Source organism: Artibeus jamaicensis, unplaced genomic scaffold, assembly GCF_021234435.1.
Source record: "Artibeus jamaicensis isolate MK-2021 breed Jamaican fruit bat unplaced genomic scaffold, CSHL_Jam_final scaffold_369, whole genome shotgun sequence".
In the NCBI taxonomy this organism is placed as follows: domain Eukaryota; kingdom Metazoa; phylum Chordata; class Mammalia; order Chiroptera; family Phyllostomidae; genus Artibeus; species Artibeus jamaicensis.
This window is the reverse complement of record NW_026522042.1, coordinates 1,554,762-1,576,885: the sequence shown is the minus strand read 5'-3', so window position 1 is coordinate 1,576,885 and position 22,124 is coordinate 1,554,762. Positions and strand designations below refer to the sequence as shown.

Genomic DNA, 22,124 nt, shown 5'->3' with positions numbered 1-22,124 from the left:
AGTCTGAGCAAAGGAGACCCTGTAACAGGTCTCAGAGTTTCGGCAGGGCTGCCCGGCCTTTTGGCGTCTCTGGTCAATACTGGAAAAGAAATTGTGTTGGGCCACACATTAAATACACTGCGACATTGTAGTCACACACACAAAATCTCATAATGTTTTAAGTAATTTAGTTTTGTGTTGGGCTGCAGGTTGGACACCCCTGGTGCGGATGTGGGAGAAAGAAGAAGCAAGAAACAAATCTGGGGAATATCATCGAATAGATGGAACTTAATACAGTGATTAGAGAGAGAGAGAGAGAGAGAGAGAGGAGGAGGCCGGAATGCAAAGCAGGGCCAATGAGAACCTGTGCTGTATAATCCAGCACCGTTGGGGAATGGCGAGGCAGCTGGGCGCAGGAGCTGCCGCAGTGACTCCGGGCGCTGTACCGCATACACCCTCAGGTGTGACACAGTGACGACCTCGGGGCCCTTCTCTTCCTGTCACTGTGTCACTCAGGAGAGTGGCAGTGGGACCACCCAGTGAGCCGCGTCTGCAATCTGCTGACACTGCACCGTCAGGAACAGGTTCCTGAACTTGGTCTGGCTCTTAACCCAGGGTCCACTCCGACACACATTTACCTTTCTGGTACTTGGGGCGTCAAGAAAATTCACTGAGTAGCCAATACAAATTATTTCAACTCACCCAACAGTAACAGTGTCTCATTATAAACGGACAGATCGGCACTCTGCTTATGCTGTCCTTGACACTGAGAAAGTCTCGGCCTTGGCCGTGTAGAGCGGGGCAGTGACTGGGGCCCCGCCCGCCACCAGGGGGCGCTGTGGGCCTGCCCGCAGCCCACACCCTTTTCCTTCCCCCTGAGTGAGGACAGCAGTTTCTCCCTCTGTGGGAGAACGGACTCCTAAGGAAAGACGACCTCCTACCACTTACCTACCACCAAACTATTAGGTTATTAAAAGACATCTTGCCCTGGTTGGTACAGCTCAGTGGATTGAGCACAGGCCTGTGAAGCAAAAGGTCGCTGGTTTGATTCCCAGTCAGGGCACATGCCTGGGTTGCAGGCCAGGTCCCCAGTAGGGGACACATGAGAGGCAACTACGCACTGATGTTTCTCTCCCACTCTTTCTCCTTCCCTCCCCCTCTCTCTAAAAATAAATAAATAAAATATTTAAAAAAAAAAAAGACATTTTAACATCCACTTGTCTGACAACAGGAAAATGGTTAAATAATATGGGCATCCAAATTATAACCATAAAGCTACTACAAAATTATGCTTTTGTAAACTAGTAACATAAAACAAGTATAGAAGACATACAAACTACATGTATACATATATAAATACACAAATTAAATGTCAACATTTTTTCTAGACCATAAGACTATAATTTTTATTTTCACTTTTGTATTTTTCTACACTTCTAGTATTTTCTAACTAAAAGGAACAAAATAGCCCAATAGCCAATATTAATCTATTAGTTAAAAACCAATGAATAATTGAAGTTTCACTACTGTCTTTGAACTTAGTGAATTGACGTACATTCACAAAGGTTTTAAATCAGAGAAAATTTAAAAAATATTTTTGGAACAGAATGCCAGATACATTATTTCTTCTTGGAAAATTATGTGCAAGGCAAATCAGCTTACATACACCAGGTCAATATGCCATTTGAAATAACTCTCGAGTGGAACTTTTGGCAGAATTCAATGTAAGTGTGCACTGAAACCCGATGCAAGTGGGTGTCTCTAGGGACAGAATGACACGTTGACAAAGGAGTCCCTGGGTTTGGAGGAATTGGAGGAAGCCCTCTGATGTCTGAATGTGGTGGAGAGGTGGTGAGTGTGCCCGCGGTGCGCAGACGCAGCCTGCCGTGGGCCTGGAACCCGGCGCGGAGCCGGCGGGCTGCGTGAAGCGGCCCGCTGTCTCACCTCTGCCGCGGGCCCTGCGCGGTGACGCAGAGGCGGTGCTGTCTGCACGGGCTGCTGGGAGTGCACGGGTCGCTACACGAGGGCCTTCAGAGCAGCACCCGGCACCCGGCGGAGGGTGTTCGGTGTTTACTAAACCAACCCCCCAGACACGCTCACCAGGGAAAACGAAAGGACCACGTGTCTGGCGTTGTGGGCACAGAGAGAACGCCGGCTGGTGTTACGAGCAGCATCTCTGCGACACGGAGCGTCCGGGATCCACGCGAGCACGGCTGCAGACCACTCACCTCGTCCACAATGACATGAGACACGCTGGTCAGCAGGCCGTCCTCCTGAAGCTTCCTCAGCAAAACCCCTGTGGTGCAGTAGAGCAGCCGGGTGGACTCGCCAGCCCGAGACTCCATCCGGATCTGGTACCCACACAGGGAGTCCTGGGGGGCAACGGGGCGAGGTGAGGTCTCACACGGGGCCAGGAGTCAGACGGGGGCGGGGGCGGCATAGGGCTGGCCCTGCTGCTGGCGGGGGGCAGGGGCAGATGGACCCCCTGCAGCTGGCGCTCACAGTGCTGCCCCCACGGCCTCAGTCACAGACGACTGTGACCCTGGTTCTGCTCATTTTAGACAAGAAACTCCTCAGTTCTTTTCAAAGTGTGGAGACGAGAAGACAGTAAGCCGTTCTGCCCCGAGCACTGTGATGTGACAGCAGAATGTGACCAGGCTTTTGGGCTGAGTGGGGCAGGAGCAGGGCCCGGGCATTCCTGCGCTCGGTCTGTGGTCCCACCACGGTCACTGACGCGGCCTCCGGGAAGGGCAGTGGCCAGCATGGCGCAGGGGACCGAGGCAGCCCTGACTTCAGTTCCCACGTTTTCCCTCTGACTTCCTCAGACACTCTTGTGTCATCTGTGTGCCTGGCTGTCACTGCCTTCATGTGAGCTCCTCATGAGACAAAGTGTCTTTTTCCTCCCGCATCCCATGAGAGGAAGCCAAACAATTTGCTACACAAAACAGTTGTTAACGGAGGGGCCCCACCTTAAAGACAGACAGAGCCGCTGGAAAGAGCAGTTCCAAGCGCAGCTAAGCTGAGTCCCACGGGCTCGGCATTTGCACCGGGGTCTAACGCGTTTCGGTGGCCCCTGCGTGACGTGGCAAACGCACGACGGTGGGCGCTCAACGCTTTCTCTATTTGTTACAAAATGGTCTAGAACTTCCTAGTGCACTGGTGTTCCCTTCTGCTCATGGAAAAAAACGAATGAAAACCGTGCAGGGCCACATTCCACAGAACAGATTCGCAAAAACTTGAGATACGTGGTAGCAGAATCAGGTTTGCATTTGCCCAGTCTCTGAGGGCTCATTTCGTCTGTAACACATCTGACTGCTCACCTATCGACCTGACACATTCTCCCTCCCACGAGAGTTTCCACGACAGACTAACGACCTTGCCCATGTGAAGGACAGTGGCGTCCCCGCGTGCCTGTCACACGGCATGTGGCAAGTGCCGGTCAGACTCCCATCTGGTGCCGGCTCTGTCTGGACCCCAAGAGCAAAGATGAGCCAAGCTGCCCTCCCCCAGGGTGGTGGGGACCCTTACCCGCCCTCCAGGTCCGCCGTCACAGCCCAGCTCGTCACACACCCTGGTGGCTAAGCTCACTGCTGAGATTCTGCGGGGCTGGGTGCAGACGATGCTGCACCGGCGCGTCCCCGACTCCGCCAGCAGCAAGTCCTCCAGGAGGAAGTGCGGGACCTGCGTGCTCTTCCCGCTGCCCGTGTCGCCGGCCACCACCACCACCCGGTGCCTCTTGAGAGCGTGAACGATGGCCTCCCTGTGCCGGAACACGGGCAGCTGCCGCCGCTCCTGGAGCAGCCGCTGGTACTTGGGTGTGCCCCGCAGCTTTCTGAAGAGCGCTCTGACCGGCTCCAGGTCTTCCGGCGCCTCCGGCTCCAAGGGCGGTGCCGAAAAGCCCTCATCGGAGACCAAGTTCTCCCAGGACTCCTCGGGGTCCTCGGAGCGCTCCCTCCTGCTGTCGGAGCGCACCTGCTGCTGCTGCTGCTGCTGCTGCTGCTTCACTTTGTTCAGAAGCTTGGCAATGAACAGGTCGCGTGGTCTGTTGGTTTCCATTTTACTCAACTCCTCCTTCTTCATTTCTGCATCGCTCCACTCCAGCCAGATATCGCGGTAGGTGGGCGGAAGTAACTGATGAACCGACTACACGGGACACAAACAGCAGTAGTTAGTGTCACCAACTGTGGACACAAAAACTCAGGGGAGAACGCAGGAGGATGGCTACCTTCCTCTTAAACGTAATTTCTCTTTTAAATTGGTCAGCTGCTCCTTCTAAGGGAAGATGTACATGCGCATGATGCAAACTGATCAGCAGCCTATCAAACTGCAGCTCCCAAACCTGCCAGCGGTGTGGCCTCAGGCAAGTGGCTTAACCCCTCCGGGTTTCTCTGTCTGGGAGGTGGGGTGCTGAGTGCCCCCTGGCGCCCCCGAGGGGAACTGCAGGCCAGCGCACGGGGTGTGCTTCCCGCGAACCCAGCTGGGCGGGTGTGTCTGTCTATGTCGCCCTGGCGCTGCCTGAGCAGCACAGACGCCCCACAGCTTCCGAGGCAAAGCCCCCGAGATGCTGGCCGCTGTGAGGGCTCCGGGGCAAAGAGCTGCAGACAGCCTCGCCCCCGGGGCGACGGCACCCGGTCTGTGCTGGAGCGGAGCCCAGGCCCCTCTGCAGCACCGGTGCTCACTGCTGTCGGTTAAGCTGGGCTCCTGGCGCCTCAGTCTGCAGAACGAGGGAAACAAAAAAGACACTGGGAACTTGCACTGACAAAACTGGAGGGAGGCATCGTGTGGAGTTCCACTTATTGGGTGTCTGAGATAGTCAGTGGCTCCAACCTCCCCTGAACGAACACGGACACACGCACTTCTTGTAGAAACAGGACACGGGCAGTCCCCCGAGAGAGCACTGTACCCTCCCAAAGGTGCTTCCTTCCTCAGCAGTACCTTCCTTCCACCTTCCCTTAAACAGGAAACTTCCAGTTACTATAACTTCAACTGAAACCAGAACCAGCGTCCACAGCTTTTTATCGTTGGGAGACAATGTACCATTAAAGGAAACCTGTTGAAAAATGCTCCTTCCCTGCCCCTCCCCAGCACAGTGATCCTAGTCTGTAAGTGGCACGGCCCCAAAGTCTGAGGCTGCCGCCGCCTCCAGGGAGAGAAAGACCGAGCCGGGTTGGGTCCGGGACTGAGAGGAAGTCAGAAGACAGAGACACGGGGCCTCCCAGAGAGTCAGCCAGCAGGGAGCAAGCTGGCACAGAGGCCACAGTTCAGTGTGCGCCGCCTCCGTGTACACACACGGTGTCACGCAGACAGAACACGCAGAGCCACCGCTCCTCGGGTGTTTCCAAAGCACGCGAGCGGGAGTCTCACCTGGCCTTTCACCAGCCGGTAGAGCGCCAGCGTGGCCCCCAGGTGCTGGGCCTGCATGCCGTCCTCCGTCAGGATGGTGGGGCACACCTCCAGCACGTCCTCCTCGGACCTGGCCACCCTCACCCTGCGGGACACCAGGAAACCATAAACGACGTCGGTGAAGCGAAGCTGGCCAGCGTTCCCTCAACACAGACCTAAGTTTACATTAGTTCCTTAAATGAAGTGTTTCCACGGAAGACATGTACTTGATGATTTATAAGTGCTATCAACCCAAGATGTGGAACAAGAGAGCTTCCTCAGTGTCAACCTAGCTCCCAACAAACAAAAAAGATTTTCATCTTTGATTTTTCTAAAAGTCCTTCAGTTAACCAACCTCCCCCCCAAAAAAACCCCAAAGAAACCAAAAACACACCTGCATTTCCAGTATCGACCTACTGGAACTTTCTCAAAGGAGGGGTTCGGGCTCTTGGGAAGGTTCTTCCTGACCCAGTCGATGAGAAACTGTTTGGGGGACTTCCCGGTCCAGCTCCGAGCCGTGTAGTCGAGATTCCGAACGTCCCGAGTTTCCTTCCTTTTCTCTGAAATGACAGACACAGTGGCTGTCAACCACGGCCGTGCAGCAGCACAGGGTGGGCAAAGCAGGCCTGGCGCCCGCCAACCCGGTGCGGCCTGGGCTCCCTACTGCAGCCTCCCTCTGCCTCTGGCGGTGCGCACTCCTTCCAGTCCCCTGGCTTCTGGGAAGAGACGGAGGGTAAGCAGGGGAAGGAGGGACAGGCAGGAAGGTGGCACGGAAGCGCTCCTGACACAGACCGGCCTCGGTCTGCCTACAGCAGCTCATTGTGCCCTCAATCAGCTCTTCCGACGCTTGGGCCTCAGGGCTGGCCAGCAGCCCCGCCCTGGATGGTGCTGCGCTGGAGACTTCCTGTGTCAGCCCTGCCCAGCCATCGCCAGGTGAACACCCATCGTCCCTCGGCTCCCAGGGCAGGGTAGTGGCACGTGGCGCTCCTCTGTCCAGATCAGGCCCCTTGTCACCTCTGGTACTGGCAGGGGACTCTCTCTTCGCTAGCACACGCGCCAGGTTGTAACGCCCCACCTGTGTATGCTGAAAGCTCACTTCCCTCCTGGCCTGTGCACCTCGGTCATCTTGTCACAACCGCACAGGCAGCACCGACGTTGTGGACAGCACAGACTCGGTAAGTCTTGCAGGGAGAACACACACTTAAGGGAACTGCGAGTTTAGAGGGACCGGGCCACGCTGCAGACTGACAAACACGGTACTGGCTTCCCCAGTGATTTACATGACACAGAGAGCCACACGCCCGCACACAGCAGTCAGGAAAGGCTGAAGGCGGTGCTGCTCGCCTGCGCCGTGAAGGGGGGCGCAGCTGGCCAAGCAGAGGCTGCCAGCACGAGCCACGAGGCAGAGCCTGTGTTTCGGACCCAGGCAGCCACGTGTCCTGAAGAAGGATGTGGCCGTGGACCACAGAACGTGATGTGGAAGCCGACCGGGGCAGGCCGCAAAGGGTCTTCAGTGGTACGATAAGCGGGTTGCACATGTCAGTGGTTACAGGTTTTCTTTAAGAGGAGCTCACACTGCGACCTGTTGTGGAGACGATTCTGGCAGGGGTTTGGAGGACAGAGTGGAGGGGGACGAGGCTGAAGCAAGACCTTTGTAAGGACAGAATGCTACACAGGCACAGGCGAGTTACTGTTACTATTCTTTTCCCAAGACGGCGTGTGGAGGCAAACTTCATTCTCATCTTACCTTGCTGGCTAGAATGCAAAGTAACATCATTTTAATTCTACCTTCCTTGACACTTTACTGGTTACAAGTTGCACCTGGAACACAGTCCCTTGGCCGTACCTTTCTCTCCTTCAGTAGCAGCTGCAGACTTCTCAAACAAATTGAAGTTCAAAGCGCTCTCCCCCCCTGCGGCCACTGGAGGCTTTTTCCTGTCCCGCTGCCGCTGTGAGGCCTTCAGAGCCGGGTCGAACATTGGGTGGTCTTCCAAGGTCTCCATCTCTACCAAGAAAAAGCACAACGCTCAGATTTACCGTGGCTGCTCTCGTGCCTTTCTACTTTGCGAAGATGGTTTTAAAAAACATCTTTTTCCTTTTTACCAATCGTTCCACGCCTATTAGAAATCTGCACTTGTGTTCACCTAGTGCACAAAGAGTTTTACGGGAAACTGTCTAGCAGGGACAACAGCGAGCCGGGCGGGGCGGGGCGGGGCGGGGCGGGGCTCTCCTCCGCCTGTGCGGAGCTGCACGCACAGCAGACGCTCACAGAGCATGGCTGCAGGCCCCTGCAGCTGCTTCTGTTTGGCCTCTGAGCTGAGGAGGATTTTACATTCCAACTGGGTGAAAAGACAAGCAGAAATGCTCGGTGAAGTGGCAGTTGTATGAAAGTCACATTTCAGGGCCCACGTGTGAAGTCTTAGGAGAACATGGCCACGTGCCCGCGGAGAGCCTCTGCCTGCGTCTGCCCTGCCGTGGCAGAGCGGAGACAGGGACCGTCTGCGTGGCCCGCGGGACGTGACCCAGTCGCACGGGGCCTGGTGCAGGCACAGTGTCGGCAGAGTGCGGACACTCAGAGGTGACCACCTCCACCCGAGCACAGCCAGCGAGGGGCAGACGGCAACGCTCCAAGGAACAGGGCGCGTGTACCTCTCTGAAACTTCCTGACTGTGTCCTGGGCCTCCCGTTGTCCTTGCTTGTTTTTCTCCAGCTTAAAGGTGGCCGCCTGCTCCTTCGCGTCCTGAAGTTTTGCGGCAATGTGCAGGTACCTTTCGTTCTGGTCCCAACAGGGGAGAAAACAGGAAGAGTGAGGTTACTTTATCATCTGTCGATGTGTGCTAGTGAAGCCGGGGCTCCCCAGCCTCACCGCCGAACCAGCAGATCTGCCCGTGGGAGCTTTCAGAGACACACACGCACGTGCAGACGGCAGGGGGAGGCAGCTCGCTGAGTCCCTGGCTGAGGAGGGAGGCGGGACACCGAGTGTGGTCTGTCTACAGGGACAGCCAGTCAGCTGAGGACGAGGGCCATCCACGCGCAGCGACGTCCTGGCGTCTTCAACATGACAAAGCAAACATCGGCGGAGCCCAATGTGTGTGAGTTCACTGCTCTAAAAGTGCGTTTTTACTGCACTCATTTCAGACACACACGTCGCGGGAGGACCGCACACACTCCAACACAACACTGCTCCTCTCCCGGCTGCCCCCCTGGGGCCTGTCTCACAGGAGAATGGACGTTAGAACAGGCCCCCGGGGAAGCGGGTGTTGTAGACTGAAGGACCTTTCCAGCCTGAGTTGAGGTTTACGCTCAAACACCTGGTGTTTTCCTGGTGAGGGCACGAGGGACGGCAGAGGAGGCACACCCAGCTCAGGGTGGGCAGATGGGGGCGCACAGGGCTGCCGAGAGCCCCTGCCGGGCTGGGCGAGGACAGGGCACCCAGCACACGCCCCACACAACCGGGGACAGTTCGTGTGGAGGCGGACAGCGACAAGGCAAAACGGACGGGGGAGTCGGCACACGGCTCCGACCGTCCCGGTTCAGGAGGCCGCGGAAAAGAAGTCTCCCCGCCACCCGCCACCCCCACCTAACCGCCAGGAAGGGCTCCTGCGGGTCTTCCCAGTGTCCTCCGCACGTGCGCGACCACAAAAAGCTGCCTTCTGCGCTTGCCCACCACAGGGGGCCCGTGGCAACTCGTGCTGCCCTGCAGCCCCGCCTTCTGCTCCTCCCACGCCGACCTCAGAAGGCGTGTTTACTGCAGGCAATGCAGTAAAGCGCACCCGTTGCACAGCGTGCGGGCGACTGAGGCTGCAAACGTGTGCATTGCCGCTGGTGTGTGCCGACCGCTCTGCTGGGATCAGCAGTGAAGGCGTCTGTTTGGCAGCACACGCCTCCCCCCCGCCCGCCCGCCCACCCCCACTTGCACACGGTGCCTGTGAGTCACCCACAGCTGGGCCGTTGTGAACACAGCTGCTGTGCACGCTTATGTGTGTGCACGACTTTTCGGCGGACACGTTTTCCCTTTTCTTGACTAAACCCGTCCCCAGGAAGGGGACTGGTGGGCCTCGTGGGACTCGTGTGTTTAACTCCACAGAGGGGCCAGTTTGCCACAGTCCAACGCAAACGTCCACTCACAGGGTCGAACTTCTCCTCCTCTTCCAAACTTTCAGAATTTTCACTCTTTTCCTCTTCGTCCTGCTGTTCAGCATACCGCAAAATCCATTCTTTCACGTTCACTTCCGTATTTTTTTCTTCCTTTCTTGGCTAGAAACAAAAGAACAAATATCTGAGAAAGTTACAAACGGGTGTCAGCACTGCAACCAAGTGGCACCACTTGTACGACTCTTTACGCCCGGAAGCAGTGGACACGGAGCCTCGAAACACACCCTTCGGTGACCAGTGAGGGACCTGTGAGCAGGCTCAGCACTGCCCCGGGAAAACGTACACTTGCAGAACCCGAAGAATACGTTTGCGTAACGGGCAAAACATGAGAGGACGGCTGAGAACCAAAACATAAGCCCGTTTTCACTCCTTAAAAACAGTGGTTTTATGAGGCCGACACTTGTGTTTTGTTTGTTTGCTTTTCAGCGTTACTGAGGCATAACTGGCACATTCGAGGCATTTGTGAAAACACTGCGTGCTGCGCACTAACTGCACCGCATGTGTGACGTGTGAGCTCATCGTGGTGCTGGGTTCGGACACGTGCACAGGTCCACAACGCCACTGCCACGCATAAACACTCCCCCACCCCCCAGTGACCTCGTGTTCTCGTGTGCATGCTGGGGCCGGAGGCTGGGAGGGTGTGGTCAGACCTCTGAGCCTGAGACCCCTCCTCTTAGCCCATTTTCGAGTTCGCGGTGCGGTGCCGGCAGGGCAGGTGCAGTGGGGGGCCGCACGTCCCCAGGACTCGCTCATCTTGCGTGCCTGAGCTGCCCACGCCCCAGCCCCCACGCCCCGGCCCCCACCTCCAGAGACCGCCGGCCCTGCCCTGCTGCCGTAGGTCTGACCCCCTAGACCCTCCGTGATCAGCTCATTTCCCTTGGCACGTGCTCTGGCTCACCCAGGTCCAGAGGTGCTCTGCAGTGTGCAGAACATTTGAGCGTGACGCCCAGTGAGCTACACCTCCCGGTGCTTGGGTGGCTCCCCACAAGGCCCGTCACACTGACGTCGGAAGTAGCTCTGTGAGTCACTTTGACAAATGCATGTCAGCCAGAGCGATACCCACAGGGGCCTGACGGCCTGCACACCAGGGCTGCTCGACTGAGACACCTGCCCTCAGAAGCCCACGCCGTCCGAAGCCCCACTCGTGAGAGAGCCCGCTGGTCCGGGCTGGCCCCGCCCACTGGGGCACTCCTCCTGTGAGTCGGGCACCACCGTTTGGGCGCTCCAGCCCCCGGAGACGCCTGGTGGGACAGAGGAAGGGCGACCGAGCCCGGCCGGCCTGCGGGGTCCTGAGGCAGGACGCGTGGCTGGTCCCCGCCACAGCGCTGTGGGGTGGACTGTCGGGCAGCAACGGACACTGCAGGAGATGGGGACGGGAAGCCCACAGACCGGCGGGCCGTGTGCGGTGAGAAGACGCATCACGGCCACCCGATGCGCATCCCGTTGGGAACCGCCACGTGGGCTTCATTCCAGTTTTGTTCAACTTCCTACACTGAATCCCTAAGTTACCTGACTCTTAGGGTCCTTCCCCTGTGTGCCGGTGTTGGGGTGCAATGGGGGCAACACAGCGGCTGGTCCTGCAGGAGGCTGGAACTTCGGCCTGCTTCTGGGCTGCTGCTCCTCAAACTCCTGGCTGAAGCCCTCAGGAAGCGAGTCTTAAGAGAAGTTGAGATGCAGATAAACACACTCGACCCCCCAAGACACAGTCTCATTACGCACACGCACAGACCCTGCCTGGGCAGCGGGCGCCGGATGCTCCCCACCCCTCGGCTCTCGAGAGAAGCCCTGCCACGAGCCCGGGTCACTGTCACACCAGACTTCGGGGCCCTCGGCACTTGCACTTCACCCTCAAGGTGGCCGACCCCTAAGTGTCCATAAGAAGAACCCAACCACTCCCACGCCTAAGGCGCTCCTCCAGTGAATGGCAGTGCCAACCCAGAGCAGCAGACCAGCCTCACAGGCCACAGGGAGGCAAACCCTGAGTCTGCAGTATTAAGTGTGTTGTAAATGCACAGCTGACGACAACACACGAGAAAACAATCTTCCTGCACAGACCACACCTCTGAGGAGGCCACACCAAGAAAAACAGAGTGAGAACATTCTAGCAAAAAATCACTGTAACAGTGAAAAACTTTAAGTGCAAGTCAAAGGCTTCATGTAAATATCACACATTCTGCAACTGGTTCCAAAGCTGCTTTGGAAACAGAAAGAATGTTAGGGCTGCCTGCCGCCGGCTGGCCACCCACACGCTGCCCACCGCTCACCGTCGGAGAGGTTCAGGCAGAGCCAGTCCAGGGCGGAGTGCAGGTCGCCGCCCTGCAGGAGCGTGTGGCTCATGGCGTCCTCGATGTCGCTGGTCCTGAAGGAGAGCGCTTGCAGAGCCATGTACAGGTCCTGTCGGGGAGCGGGCGCATCACTCCGCCAGTGCCCTCCCCAGCCAGTGCTGGCTTCACCCCCGTTCACTCTAACCCAGAGTCTGCGACTCCAATGACCACTCTGGAAACACCGTTCTTTGCTCCTTTTTCCGGCATCAGAATTAGATGGGCCCACTGCACCGAGAGGCTGAGAACTGCAGGTGAACTCGCCCATATTCTCATTGTCTAAACACACTTCTTGCAACGTAATGTTTCCTCTCACTCATGTTTCTCTGATTTTGCAAAGACAAACCTCACTGAACATCATAACATGAGCACCTTCCTAAGTCATCGAAACCTCCCCACTTCCCACAGCCACGGGCAGGGTCTACCGACTGGTCTTCCCAGGGGTGTGAGCACTCGTGGTCTGCTACCAGCAGCGCTTCGGCGAGCAGGGCTGTGTGCAGAGGAGGGCGTGTTGACACGCTGCCGGAGCACGATCTTCGAGTTGGACGGGACTGGGTTCACAACCCGACTCCGCTCCCCCTGCTCCTGGCTCATTGACCACCTCAGGCTGCACCTCGCGCGACCTTTCCTGGCCTCACGCCCTTCCCTGGAGAGATGGGGCAGCAGGTCTGCCGGGACCTCTGCGCTGAGCAGAGCAATGTGACCCCGGAGTGCGGTTTAGTGGCCCGGCCCCCCGCATGGCCCTCGCTCCGCCCTCGAAGGCGGAAACGACCCGATGACAAAGTGATTGTGTCTCACGTGAGCTGCTGCCTTAAAAAGGCCCCACGGAAAACAAGGAGCTTCAGGAAATGTGCCAAATACCTGTAACTTTTTGGCAGTGAGTCTTCCAGAAGTCACTCCCTTGTCACTGTTCTGCTTCCTGTGCTCATTGATCACCCCGATTGCCCTTTGCTCCAGGCTGTTATTGATCACCACCTGTTGGGCAAGAGAAGACCAATTAAAACCTAAGCTATGAAATCATATTTAGCAAAAGCAAGTAATTTGAAGTCCATCAGTTTTCTCTATTCCTGCCAACTGAGGCCAGACTTTCAGCTGAAAGCTGCCGCATTTTGGACGACCACCCGTTAGGGGACACTGCCACCATGTATTTAATCAAAGGGGACCTAGAAAAAGCAACAACACATGGTGAGAAAAACCCTCTTTGAAAGCCTCCCGGAGCCACGCTCTCCAGGACAGCACCCTCGGGCCTCCCCGGGCTGCCCTTCCACAGCGTCTTGACCACTGACCACCGAGCCGGACCCCTCGGGTGGAGCCCGGGACTCCGCCTGAAAGTAAGCTCGCCGATCTCAGCCCCAGAGGACAGAGGCCACACTAAGGAGGGGCACAGGCAGCGACAGTCAGGTCTGTGCCCATGTTGACGAGGCCACACAGTCCTCTGGCTTCTGCAGCTGGATTCCTGCTTCTTCCCATCAGCTGGCTAATCCTCTGTCGCTTCCCCGTTTGTAACCCAGGGGCCGCACTAGCACCTGCGTGGAAAACTCCGCTTCATGACGACGCCACTGAGCACCTCCTGCATTAGCACAAAACCAGACCCCAGGGACCCAGTACAGTGCAGGCGACACACAGAACAACAAACTGTACCCTGGCAGGGCAATTATCCTACAAGTCACACGAGAGCGCATGGAACCACCCAGAAGACCAGCCTGGTGACTCACGACGGACTCACTGAGGTTGCAGACCGGGCAGGCGGAGGCGGGGAGACGGGGCCCCCTGGGCAGGGGGCTGCCGTCACGCAGCCCCGCGGGCCCAGGCGAACAACGGGATGGGAACCGGCGATCTGCGCGGGGAGGAAGCCGACCAGGGCACCGGGGCAGAGTCGAACGGAGCACCGAGCTCCCCAGCCGGGCCTCGCCCGGCCTGGCCGACTTCTCGGCAGCTCGCAGCACACCTGTGTGACCTGCGTCACTTAACGCAGTGCATCGTAGGCACACTCTTTACAAAAACTCTAAATTCCCCATCTTTTCCTTATACTTAAGAGTACATCTTTTTAAAAAGGATTCATTTATTTACTTTAGAGAGAGGAGACAGGAGGGAGAGAAACATCAGTGTGTGGTTGCCTCTCGCTCACCCCCTACTGGGGACCTGACTGGGAATCGAACTGGCGACCCTGGGGTTTGCAGGTCCACACTCAGTCACTGAGCCACAGCAGCCAGGGCTCTTTTCTTTTTTTAAAGGGAACATTTCTTGAAATGATTCAAAAGCTTGGTACTTACTTTCAAAATAGATTTATCCAGATTTGCAGGACCACCAGAATCATTTGCGGAGTTAAAACTGTAAATCTTCGGACCTGTACGTAACAGAGAGGGAATAGTCAGGGCAATTCAATGACGACTGCCCGTCACACTGCTTTACTCTCCCTGTAACGGCTGCCAAACACTATTCCATTCCTCACCCCGCCCCCTGCCTCCTACAAGTCCCCAGGGCCCCTGCATTTTTCCGCAAACGCAGACCAGTGAGCACTCTCGAGGGCAGCCCTGCTCCCATCACAACACCTGCACTGCTTTCAAAGGAAACCTGTCTTCACCTTATTTTAAAAACTGGGTGCTCTTCTGCCTGGACCTCAGCAGAACCGAGGCCCCAGGAACAGCAGCCAGATGCCTGGCCGGGAAGAGGGGTGACTGGGAAGAGAAGCACTTCTCCCTGGGCAACAGGGAAGGGAGAGCTCCTCTGTCGTCTCCTATTAAGTCCAAGGTCACGCTGCTAGGCCCCTAGGGCGGCTGCGGAGGACCACCACTAACTCCACCAACTTGGTGGCTGAACAGTCTCTCACTTCCGGGGGCTACAAGTCCAAACTCAGGAGGTCGGGGGCCACGTGCCCTCCGAGGGGCCCAGCAAGAACCCTTCCTTGCCTCTCCAGGCTCACAGTGGCCGCAGACGTGGCTTGTCTGCCTCCTTCTGCACACGCCCTGCGTGTGTCCACCTGGGAGCGGGGGGCGCGCACACACACACTGCTGCACACTCACTGGGTGTCAGTCCAGGTCGCTGAAGCGTGCTCACCTCAGTCAACTCTCCGAGGGGCCGGGCGATACGAGCTATCGCCCACTAAACCAGGTTCGCCAGGCAGGCCCTTTCATCTCCAAGTTCCCCTGAAACACGTTCCCATAGTTTTTAACCAGGGTGAGGGAAAACGCCGGAGTCTGAAACGCGAATTTTAGTCACTCCCAACGGAAACCCTTCCAGGGTGTCTTTACACTTGCCGCCGCACTACACAGCACCACCGGCAGAGCCAAAGGTTCGGGTCCTTCCTGCGAGGACGGCCAGTGCTGTCTCGAGAGGCTGGCGAGGCCGCTGGACGGGCTGGGCACACTCAGCTGCCAGGGACGTGCTAAGTTTCTATCTGGATGTTCCCTGGTCCCCTCTCCGGTCCACTGTCAGCTGTCAACCCAATAGCTTCCCACCCTGGCTCCTACCCTGTGGCCTAGGAAACAGCGAAGGGACCAGGTGACAACAGGTACTCAGACTTTGAAATCAGTAACCCCATTTCCAAGTACAAGTCAAAGTCAACAGGCCATGGCAGGCAGACGGCTCTTCTTCAGCTGCCACGTCCGGTTCCTAAGATTTTTGACAGGGCCTCTCCTTGCTGCTGAGAGGCTGTTCTCCTGAGTCTCTGGTTTACTGGTTCAGATGGAGGAGTTATTGAAAATACGACGGGAAGCGAAGATGCTGGGATGCAGCATCTCCAAGGCAAAAGGTACTATGGACTTCAAATTTGTAAGTGAAAATTCACGGAACAATGCGACACACAGTCGGCTCTCAAATTATTGACGCTGATGCACAGAAAAACTCAACAGCTTCCTCAGGGTGACTCAGCCAACACAAGGGCACGGCCAGCGCCAGTGTCTTCAGGAGGCATTGCTTCCACGCCATGCTGTGCTGCACGTGCCCCAGGGACCGTGGTGGCCACTGTCACTGCCACACAGGCCGCCAGTGCTGGTGACCGGTGCCCCGGCGCCAGTGGGCTCCCTTCTGGCCAACAGCACCCGTCTGCACAGGGACCCAGTGCCTGTCCTCACACAGGTCACAGTCCGGAGGAGCCGTCAAGCACCTAAGCACCCACGGAGGCTGGGGGGGTGGGGTGCAGGGAACACAGGGAGTAAATGCGGGTGCAGGAGGGGGCGGTCAGGGTCTGGGGGATGCCCGTCCTGCCAGACCACCTGCTGATCCCTTTAACCAGGTGCACCAGCTGTGGCCTCCCTCCCCCATTTGATACCCAAGCCCATCACCTCCGAGGCTCCGCCCGGGGACTGTCTTCTGGTTTTCCTGCAACTAGCGGGGCACCGGGCCTTTGCCCTCATTCCCCAGGCCTCGAACATGTACCTTCCCAAAGCTGGTTGCTTCCAATCACCTCCACTTAAAGGATTCCTCAGGGAAGCCATCCCTGTCCAGACCAAGAGACCCGCCACCCAGTTTTTCTTGGCCAATCCCTGGTTTCTGACCGTCGCAGTACTTACTGTTTTACTTTGGGGGCCCTGTATTGGTGATGGCTTTTAGAGTGCACTCATGCTATCAAGCCCCCAGTCTCACCCCCCTACTCAGACTGTCAGACTTGATTAGGTCTAGGGACCCTCACAAACACGAGCCTGGGGGTACAAGCACCCCCCCCCCCCAGCCAGGATGAAAGTCCGTGAAGGCAGGGACCTCAGTCTGTTTTGTTCGTGTGCTGTCCCTGTGCCTAACCTCTCGCCTGGTATATAGCAAGTCTTCAGAAATTATTTCATGAACCAATGAAATGAGAAAAAACGAACACTGGAGTGGCAGACCACCAGAATCGCGCCAGGAGCCACTGTGGAGGACGGGACGGTTCTGAGAGAGCAGGCTACATACGACCCCCCCCCCAAACTGCGTGAAAGACAGAAGTGGAAGTGGAGGCCAATGATTACATTTCCCGTTCTGTCCCCCAAAGTAGTCTTATTATGTCATTTAAGAAAATCTCCAGACAAAAAGAAACACAAAGCAAAATAACAACAACAAAAAAATCATGCAGCACTCTGTGTAGCAACATGTTATTTATTCTATGTACTATTAATTTGGAGTTATTAAAAAAACCCCTACAAATTTAGTAGAACCCTCCGATTTTTTGTCTCAATTTCTCGGCCTTGACCATTTCTCTAAGTTGCTCCTTGCCACTTGTCCAACAGCTTTTTGAATATGTGCAGGGAGCGCACTGGAGTGGACACTGGGGGATGTCACCACGTTCCATAACACAGCTCCTCACATACCACAGGCAAGATCTAAATACCAGAAAGAACATTCAAACAACACGGTGCGTGAGCTGTGGGTGGACACAGGGGGATGAAACAAGCAGTTGACACGGGGGGTGGGTGTCCCAGGATTTGTGTCCACAGTGTCAGGGACAGATGGCGTTCCACTGAGAGAAAATGGCAAGGACGCACCCGCGGAGGCAGAGCGCCCACAGCTGCATCGAGAGCAGCGACACTACACCAGGTTTGTGCGGCCGAATGTGGGGATCAGGAGACCTGATGGAAGGAAGGTCCTGGCTGCCACTGACCAGCGCGGATGACATCACAGCACCCGCACGGAGGCTGTGCAAGAGAGTGGAGAATGCAGGGTCCCTCCCACCCCATGTGATGGCCCGCGCAGGGAGGACCAGGGCAGGGAAAAGAAAAGAGGGCTTGGCCGGTGCTCCCGGAATTCACGAGCGCCTACACTGGGTGCGCAGAGTGCAAATGAAAAGTGCAAGGCCTAGCGCTGTCCCTTCCAAAGAGACCAACCAGGGCCCGTGCCCCTCGCCGTCAAGTTGGGGCACCAGTTACACTCCGCGCCTGGGCCTTTCTTCGCGCCCATGTGGGTCTCGCAGCCCGCGGTCTCCTCGGCAGACCGGCGTCCGGAGCGGGGTGGGGTGGGCGAGAGGCCCGACACGCGGCAGGTGCTCGGCAGACGCCAGTAACGACCACGCGCAGACAAGCTGAGCCCACGGCGAGTGACCGCTCGTGTTAAAAAACCCGCCCCCCAGGGACCTGTCGCGCTCGGAAGTCGTCACTGCCCGGCAGCTACCCTCCGACTGGCACGAACGCGTGGCTGCGCCGGAGACCGCGGGCGGCGTCCCGGGGTGTCGGCCCGCAGGTGGCGCGTCAGCGCCCGCCCCGCACTAAGCACCGACTTTCGGGACACGTGGCGGCGCGGCGGCAGGTACAAGAAAAGGGGCCCGGCTGCAGGGGCCCGGGTGGAGGAACGGCGGCTCATTCTCGGGAGAGGAGGAGCGGGAGTAGACGCGGCAGCGCCGCGGGTCCGACCAGGCAGCGCGGCGGGGCGGGCGCCCCCTCCCTCGGGACCGACGCCCGGCCCGCCGGCCGCTCGTACCTGGCTTGACGCGGGGCTCCCGGGGGCCGGCGGCGGCGGGCGGCCTGGCCACGGGCTTCTTGGTCTGGGCCTCGGGGGCGGCTCCGGCCTCGGCGGCCTTGGCTCTGGAGGCGGACACGGCGGCGCGCACCGCCGCGGCGCCCGGCGCCCGGTGCTTCTTGTTCTTGCCGCCCATGGCGCACGCAGCCCAGCGGAAGACGGCGCCCGGCGCAGGCCCGGCCCCGGAACAGCCTCCGAGCGCGCTTCACATTCCCCGGGCCCCGAGGCGCCCGCCAGCGTCCTCCATCCGGGCCTCCCGGGCCTGGGCGGCCGCCGCCTCGCGATTGGCCCGGAGCGCCACGGCCCCGCCCCCGCCCCGCCCCCGGCGCGTCGGGCTCGCCGCGCTCCCCCGGGACCCCCGAGCGGCCCACGCACGCGGCGGCGGAAGGGGAGGAGAGGTCGCAGAGCTCGGAGGGGAGGAAGGTCGCTAGGCTCGGAGGGGAAGGCTAGATCGGAGGCGGAGAGAAGGCCGGGAAGCTTCCCGGAGGCCGTGCCAGGCGACTACTTTTGTCTCGCTCCAGCCACCGTAGGCGCCTGCTGGCGTCACGGTCCGTGCGGGCGCCGGGTGTAGCGGGGCGGAGGGGCCCGCGCTCGCGGCTGCGGGAGATGGCGGACGCCTTCGGCGATGAGCTGTTCAGCGTGTTTGAGGACGACTCTGCCGCTGCGCCGGGAACCAGGAAGAGCAAGGACAAGGGGAAATGGAAGGCGCCTCCAGGGCCTGCGGAAAAGGCCGGGTAAGGGGGTCGCCCGACGGCCCCTTTCTGTTTTTTAGTGCTGACGGGAGAAAGCACGAGCCTTTTAAAGCGCCCGAGGAAACAGGGAGTTCCTCTAGTCGGTGTCGGGGGCGGCCGCGGTTGAGGGAGCCGGGTCGGGCGTCCCCGATGTGCGCAGGCGCTGTGGGCCCAGGCCTCGCGTCGAAACCCGCGTGGCCGCCTCCCCGTGTCTGCGCCTGTGGTGGGGGGGCGCCTGCGAGCAGGTGAGGTCGGGTGCCAGGCAGTGAAGCTCCGAAGCAGCGTCTGGCGGCTGATCTCTGCTACACGGAACGAGAGACCAGTTGAATGCGGGGTTAAGGAGCTTAGAAAAACCGACGTGAGTTGACTTGGAGGGGAAAGGGAAAGAAGCAACGGGGGAAGGGAGAGAAACCGACGGTTTCCAAGCTCAAAAGGAGATGATAGTGCCTACCACCAGGGTTGTCGTGATGAGTCAGTCACAGCATGTGTAAAGTACCAGGTCGTGTAAATCATCAAAAGTTGTCTGTCACTGAGGTTATCATTGATGTAGATATCTAACGGAAAGCGTGCAGAATTGTTTACACAACAAGGAAAGGCTGACACATGAAAATAGAATACTGTTTGTTATACTTCTAGATCTCCAATTACTTCTCCTACAGCTTGGTGTGTTTTTTACATGGAACTTGCATACTTGAGTCTCCTGAGCTATGTAGAAAAGCTAGAAGTAAACACCTTAGAAAACAAACCTGCGCTTTAAGAATAAGACTTTCATTTATTGAGGTGCTTTGTAGATGTTATTTCTAAACATGACAACCAAATTGTGGAATCCTGTACCGAATCCTCATGAAAGCAATTGGCAGCGTCTGAATAAGTCTGTAGGTTTGATAATAGTCCTGTATCAGTTCTGACCATCCTACTGGGATTGGGACGTGGACATCTGGGAGGGGGACATTTCCTTCTGCCGACTGTTGGAAATGCAAAATGGTACAGATCTGTGCAGAGGCATGTGGCAACACCTAGCAGAATTATACACCCTTTGACCTAGGAATTCTAATTTTAGGAATCAGTCACAAAGGTAACATTTAAATGGAAAAGCCAGACACGCACAAGGCTGTTTCCTGCTGCATCGTTTATGATGCCACAGATAGTGAGGACTAAAGACAGACGCGGGTGTGCGCGCGCACGCACGCACGCAATTTGAGTGTGTTTGCAACAGCAATGAGAAATGGCAAACGAACACTCGAGGAGAGAGAAGAAATGGAGCAGAGAGGCAAGGACGAAAGCAAGAATATGCTGTTGTTATGAACTTCTGAGTTTGGAAACATAAAATGTTTTACAGAACTTTTTTCCTAATTCTCACACTAAGACATGCTTATTGATTTTAGAGAGATGGGACAGGAGAGAGAGAGGGAGAGAAACACTGATGGCTGAGACAAACATTTGGTTGCTTCGCACACACACTCTGACAAGGACTGAACCCAGGACCTTTCGGTTTTCAGTTTTCAGTTGATAGGATGGTGCTCCAGCCAACTGAGCCACACTGGCCAGGGCAACGTAATTTTTTTTTTTAATGGATATGTTGGCAATCCTTAAAAATGGAAAATAGATGGAAACAAATTAACAGGTATGAAGTTAGTAATGTAAACATTTAAAAAACATCGTATTTTCGTTCTTAGTGTGACATATTCTAAGTACAGAACAAAGCACAAACTGTACTTGATATCTTAATCTCAATATTACTGCTGCTATTTTTATTGGGGGTTGGCCAAAAAGTCTTTTTAGTTTTTTCTAAAATAAAAAATACATTTTGATTTTCACCAATAACTTTATGGATTTGGATATTTTGAATATGGCTTCCAGTGGGTAGAGGCCAGGGGCGCTGCTAAACACCTTCCAATGCATAAGACAGCTCCTCAGAAAGGAATTATTTGGCCAAAATGTCAGCAGTACCAAGAAACTTCACAAACTGCATTCAGTCAGTCACAGCACCTTCATACTCTGTACCCATCTTTTTTTGCGTTTCGGTTGCATTCTTACCTTTCTTGAAATAAAGCATAATGTGCCAAAATGTTCGTGCCTTGTTCCACCTGCAATATTAAAGTGACTGCACAAACATTCACCAACTCTGATGAGGCTTTTTTTTTTTTTTTTTTAATGCCGGCTGGTAGGACAGCTGTCACAATGTTACAGCATTGTTTCAAATGAAGTAAAGGCAACTAAGCACAACTCAGCACTACATTGTACTGAAAAACCAAACGCTCTTTTCGGGCAACCCAATATTTACGTGAATTCTTCTGTTAACAGTGTGGTGAATTCTTCTGTTAACAGTGTGCGTTATGTGTGGGGTAGCATTTCATAGAGTCTCTCTTAAGGGGAGAGCTGATGCTCCAGAATTCATTTTACATTGTCTGTTTCTCAGGAAACGTCCTGATGGTAATTTACAGTCCGAGTCCACTAATGTTGGGAAAACCAAAAGAGACGTGGATTTCGAGAGCACAGATGAACCCATTTTTGGAAAGAAGCCCAGGCTAGAAGAGTCAATAACCGACGACTTAAGGTAGTATTTTCATCGTTATAAATGTTAGTTACTCATAGATCAACTAGTTGCATGAAGCTTTGAAAATTGTTTCTATGTTACTTTATGAAAGTACACGCAGTTAGAGAAATGAAGATACTGTTTGTATACATAGGTACACAAGCATTTAAGTAGAGAAGGTTATTTAAGTTTGGGGAAATGGAAGACTGTAGAAAGGATGTTCCAACGCTTAGAATCCAACTTTGGCAGAGAATGTTGAAGTTCGGTTTTTATAAAAGAAAAAATGACGTAACTTCCTGTATTCGTTAATGTCCCAGGAGGGTGGAAGAGAAGAGAACCAATGGGAGGCCTGCGGGGAGGGTCCTGCGCTGCCGCAGGAGCAGTGGGGGAGCAGGGCTCTCAGAGGGAGACCCGTGGGGCCGTGTCTGCGAGTGCTCGAAGGCGATGCCAGTTCCTTCCGCCTTCACCCGTGTCCTTGTGATGACCTTCACACTTGGCCAGTCCCTTCTCTTGTGCTGCGTTCTGGCCTGGCACTGCCATACGGCGCTTGCTCACCACGGTTTTTGTAGACCGGTCGCCCTTCAGTGCAGTGAGCAAAAG

General features: G+C 56.2%; 2 protein-coding genes across 3 annotated transcripts in view; one reads left to right on the top strand and one right to left on the bottom strand.

Annotated features, from left to right (window-relative positions):
* Positions 1 to 18,524, bottom strand: part of DHX29 (DExH-box helicase 29) — a 36,107-nt gene extending 17,583 nt beyond the window's left edge. Inside the window, exons 1-12 of the mRNA XM_037145130.2 lie at positions 18,219 to 18,524; positions 14,111 to 14,184; positions 12,699 to 12,812; positions 11,781 to 11,910; positions 11,026 to 11,171; positions 9,490 to 9,618; positions 8,011 to 8,137; positions 7,208 to 7,366; positions 5,756 to 5,921; positions 5,344 to 5,467; positions 3,508 to 4,122; positions 2,208 to 2,351 (exon numbers count right to left, since the gene is read on the bottom strand). Coding sequence (XP_037001025.2) covers positions 2,208 to 2,351; positions 3,508 to 4,122; positions 5,344 to 5,467; positions 5,756 to 5,921; positions 7,208 to 7,366; positions 8,011 to 8,137; positions 9,490 to 9,618; positions 11,026 to 11,171; positions 11,781 to 11,910; positions 12,699 to 12,812; positions 14,111 to 14,184; positions 18,219 to 18,393 — 2,103 coding nt within the window. The 5' untranslated portion in view covers positions 18,394 to 18,524. The remainder of the gene's footprint in view (positions 1 to 2,207; positions 2,352 to 3,507; positions 4,123 to 5,343; positions 5,468 to 5,755; positions 5,922 to 7,207; positions 7,367 to 8,010; positions 8,138 to 9,489; positions 9,619 to 11,025; positions 11,172 to 11,780; positions 11,911 to 12,698; positions 12,813 to 14,110; positions 14,185 to 18,218) is intronic.
* MTREX (Mtr4 exosome RNA helicase) overlaps positions 17,919 to 22,124 on the top strand; it is a 43,098-nt gene continuing 38,892 nt past the window's right edge. The window contains exons 1-3 of one of the 2 annotated variants that reach the window (XM_037145133.2): positions 17,919 to 18,047; positions 18,779 to 18,991; positions 21,408 to 21,545. In XM_037145133.2, coding sequence (XP_037001028.2) covers positions 18,864 to 18,991; positions 21,408 to 21,545 — 266 coding nt within the window. In that variant the 5' untranslated portion in view covers positions 17,919 to 18,047; positions 18,779 to 18,863. The remainder of the gene's footprint in view (positions 18,048 to 18,778; positions 18,992 to 21,407; positions 21,546 to 22,124) is intronic. The other variant, XM_037145132.2, reaches the window with a different exon arrangement.